Consider the following 4465-nt stretch of genomic DNA (forward strand, 5'->3'; position numbering starts at 1 on the left):
GTCTGAATGATCATTATGTAAATGCTCACCATACTCTAAATCTACATCTAGGATTACTCCCCAATCACTATCGTCCTCGATTGACGAAACGTCTAAAACGTCAATCTCAGATTGTGGCATCCATTCAAAATTTCCATAGGGAAGATGTTGACTAAGTGCTGCACCATAGAGATTGTTAGCGTCGAGATATAATAAATATGTTGATGGCTTCGACGGGTCGTAGTCATCAACATATTTATTATTAGCTTTACTATAATGAGATGAACATTGAGATACTCCCCCTCGAATCCCATTATTAATAAAGCTAACCATCTCCATATCGGTCATCAGTTGTAATTTAACCCCAGTAATTCGCTTCATAGCGTCGAAACTTATCCCCGGGGAAGTAACATAATGGCAAGGATCAAGCCCATAATTTTTTAAACAAACACTTCTGAAATTTTCGAAAATATCAGCCAAAAGACAAACATCAGTTTTTAAATATATATCGGAATACTCCCCCAAAGTTGAACAATTAAATTTCTCCCAGATTTTTTTTGCATGGGCGTAATCNCCAGATTTTTTTTGCATGGTCGTAATCCTCGTCTGTTATGTCACTCATATTTAATATACTACGGAACGCGGTTTTAGGTGGTAAAATGCATTCGTTCAGTACATTCATATCAGTTACATACTCATATGGGAACACTCCCTTACGACACATTAACTTAAAGTTTTCATCATTAGAATGCATTTTCCTAGTAATTTTAAATTGCTCAGGAATTAAAGTTTCAGCTAATTTTTCCAATGATGATGGTAAAAAATTTAATGAGTCTATAAATTTAATGGTTATCCGGTTGTTATTTGTCGTTTTTACAGTTTTTTTTATACACATATATTTTTCATTGGTTTTAGCTATAACTTCAATTCCTTCGTCATCATCACCAAAACCGAGTTCCGTAATAATAAAATGAGAATCGTAATTTTGCATATTATGTAAAATTATGGGGATAAAAGATGGAACCGAACATTTCAGGTTACAATCTCTATGCGCCGCACCACGATATTTACCCGTTAAGTGACAGTGATCCATTACCTTATCATGGAAGCGTAATTCACCATTACAAATATGACACGTTGTTGCTGTATGGTGATTATATTGTTGTTGAATAGATAACGCTTCCATTGGTATAGGGTTAGAATAAATGTCGCTTATACGGATAATATCTTCCCTAAGCCTAGAAATAAACATCTTCACGCAATTATCCCCCCGGTACTCTTCCATGCGATCTAAATTTTCATCATAAGAACATTTAATATGATATGAAAAACTGTGGGGATCGTGTATATTAATTTGATTGGTATAAGAAATATCAGGTTGAGGATCGCATGTAGCAATAGGTGTTAGAATTGATTCAAAATCAGCATAAATTACGAATTCCACGGGGAATTGCATATGGAAATTTTGAAATTTAACCATGTGTTTGGGGGGTTTCGGTAGAACCGTTTTAACCTTCATGCAGTTTTCGAGTTGGTGAGTGAGTAGTTTTGCTTCTGAATAAAAGAATAATAGACAGCCATCACATAAAAATTTGTGAGATTTATGTTTTGAAAGTTGAACGGAAACTAATCGCTCTAAGTTCGAAATACAACAGAAATGTCCGAAAGGTTTGTCTTTTTGATCTAAATAAAGTAAATTTGCGTGGTTGCTACGTTTATTTCTGGTCAAGTGTAGAGGACCCGTAATTTTTTCACCGATGTAAGTGTAAACATTTACACTTATATCATTTTTTTCTTCAAATTTTCTTATGTCGGTTAGAAGTAAAGGTATTCGCAAACCTCGAGTATTCAAAACTGTATTATAATGTGGATACGACTCTGGTTTAGTCACATCCACATTACGTGACTGAACCGGAAATAAACTAGCAACCACACTCCAATAAAAGCAATCTTCCTCCCTACATTTAATATTTACAATTGCATTTTTTCGAAATAATTTTTTTGGTAAATTAAAATGACACCCACCCCTTAATGGATCATACTTGAAAGTATTAATATCTAAGAAAACAACACCTCTGAATACCCACCCACTACCTTGAGTTTCTACCTCTTCGGACTTTTTCTGTAGTAGATGTGTAATAGTAGTAACCCACTCGGAGATACTACTCGACGGTGTTAAAATAAATGGGGAAATACTAAGTGTTTGAGTAATAACGGGTGTGTTTACATTATTATTGCTTAAAATTATTTTTTCATACGTAGTAACTAGATCTAAAGATGTCTTCACAGCTGTATGTGTTCTTATAGCATTTTCAAATACATCATAAATGCTATTACTGTTTTGTTTGATAAATTCATTTATGGAGCATGGATTGCTGTTTTCTATTCTATGTACATTGATGTTCTCCGAAAAAATCGATTGAACTTTTTTCGCACGCGAAATTTTTACACAATCACCTGAAATATAATTAATATCGTTAATAATTTATGTATTATATTATTTAAATTCACATTTTTATCTTACTATTTGTTTTTGATTGATTAGAGTGATACGCGTGTTCTATCCCAGTTCCGATCGTTTTGTTATTTTGACCTAATAATATAGAGTATTTTTTTATAAATTCCACTTGATAAAAATTTATTAAAAATTAATTACTTTGAATTATGACTTACTAATATCCTCAAACTCGATATCTTCTGAAAACCGGTCAATCCCTAAAAAAATATTATATGACTATAACATTTATTGGTTTTTTTATTTTTATTATTTTATACTAACAACTTTCGATATCACCAGGATAAACGGTTACCACTTGAACGTCCATTGAATTTGCATCTATCTTATTTGCAGCTTCTAGCACTGATATAATAATAATAATAATAATAATAATAATAATAATAGTAATAATACGATTTATCAATTTTTTTATTTCAACTTACAAAGCTCATCATCGCTGTCTCTAGTATTAGAAAATTTTGTATCAGTATTTTTTCTCTCGCTTTCCTTAACCGAATTACCTTTATCTATTGAATTACATTTTAATAATTAAAATATTTGAGTTAATATAAAATAAACGCGAATAATATTATTATGTATGCTCACCGTAAAAATTTTTCGAGGTGCTGGCACCGTAATTAACCACATTTTTCACACAAACCGATTTTATTTCTTTTTCTATATTTACAGAACGCATTTTCAATACTTTATCAGTTCCTATTAAATACATTTTTAATAAAAAATACATTTTTGAGATTTAAATACAATACTAACCTATTAACCCGTGTGTATGCTGAACATGTCTTGAGAAATTATCTTTTCTCGAAAATTTTTTCGAACACAAACTGCAGCCATATAAAATTTTGTTGTGTACTGTTTGCTCATGACGTATCAATGATTTCAAAAAATTGAACTTCATTCCACAAGTATCACACAAATAACACATAATGATGATTATGATATTGAAATAGAGAAGACTCTAAGGTGTCGATTAAACAAATGAAATACTATTAAACCAGAAAGGAGAGTTTTTCTCGGTTTTATGTACTTCATTTTGTAAACCTCAGCACATTTTATGCCAACGTGCAGCAGTCCTCAGGCTGGAGATGATTTTCCAAGAAATTTTTATTTAATAGACGTTTTCACACGCTTAATACACCTTTTATAACACCTTTATATATACTCTTTTTCATCAAGTTATTTTACTGATGTCGTATTATAGACGTATACATTGCTCTTTTTTACTGTTATCTGTACTTTGTAGACATTAAGTTTGCAAATTATTATTTCAAGTAATTACTTTTACACTCATTTTTCAATTCATGTATATACTTTTAACGGTGGGATTTTTTTTTTTTAGTTTACACATTATAATTTAAAATACATGCGTTTGTTTATTTTACCCATAACTATTCTTAAAATTTTCATTAGAGATTAAATTATATGTAATACAATTTTTAATTATCAATATTTTTTATTTTCATTTTTTTCAAACACAAAATTAATTCATATAAACATTATGTCATAACTCGAACTTTGATCTTTTCGTCCATTAGATATAATCTTAAGATCTTTATCGATTCCTTTTGCCAGATTTTCTCGAGTAAATGAAAACCTCGCTGGCAAATAAATTTGAAATGATGGTTCATCGTCAAGCTTCACCTTAGCCACTGGTGTTTCATTAGAATATTTTGATCTCATCACGTACAAACCCAAAACCTTGAACTGAACTCCTACTTTAAGATCAGATACATTCATTCTGTGTTTAATTTTCATCCCATTTAACCAATCTTTATTAATAACGTTCATCTAAAGTATATTAATACATTTATAAAAAAATGTGTCACATTGAAATTTTATAGAAATAAACATGAAAATACTTACTTTTTTATCAACTGACTTCGTAATATTATCGATAATGTTTTCTACAAATATTTGACCGTTCAACTGTCATAACTTCACTAACAATAAATTTTCAGTACACAGTTC

General features: G+C 30.4%; 1 protein-coding gene across 1 annotated transcript in view; it reads right to left on the reverse strand.

The window, feature by feature from the left end:
• Nucleotides 1-514: 514 nt before the first annotated feature.
• LOC126898193 (uncharacterized) overlaps nucleotides 515-4465 on the reverse strand; it is a 41005-nt gene continuing 37054 nt past the window's right edge. The window contains exons 2-8 of the mRNA XM_050672134.1: nucleotides 3251-4091; nucleotides 3083-3193; nucleotides 2920-3003; nucleotides 2759-2839; nucleotides 2653-2694; nucleotides 2504-2572; nucleotides 515-2436 (exon numbers count right to left, since the gene is read on the reverse strand). Of these exons, the coding sequence (XP_050528091.1) occupies nucleotides 515-2436; nucleotides 2504-2572; nucleotides 2653-2694; nucleotides 2759-2839; nucleotides 2920-3003; nucleotides 3083-3193; nucleotides 3251-3422 (2481 nt within the window). The 5' untranslated portion in view covers nucleotides 3423-4091. The remainder of the gene's footprint in view (nucleotides 2437-2503; nucleotides 2573-2652; nucleotides 2695-2758; nucleotides 2840-2919; nucleotides 3004-3082; nucleotides 3194-3250; nucleotides 4092-4465) is intronic.

Source organism: Daktulosphaira vitifoliae, unplaced genomic scaffold, assembly GCF_025091365.1.
Source record: "Daktulosphaira vitifoliae isolate Bord-2020 unplaced genomic scaffold, ASM2509136v1 Scaffold_2, whole genome shotgun sequence".
In the NCBI taxonomy this organism is placed as follows: domain Eukaryota; kingdom Metazoa; phylum Arthropoda; class Insecta; order Hemiptera; family Phylloxeridae; genus Daktulosphaira; species Daktulosphaira vitifoliae.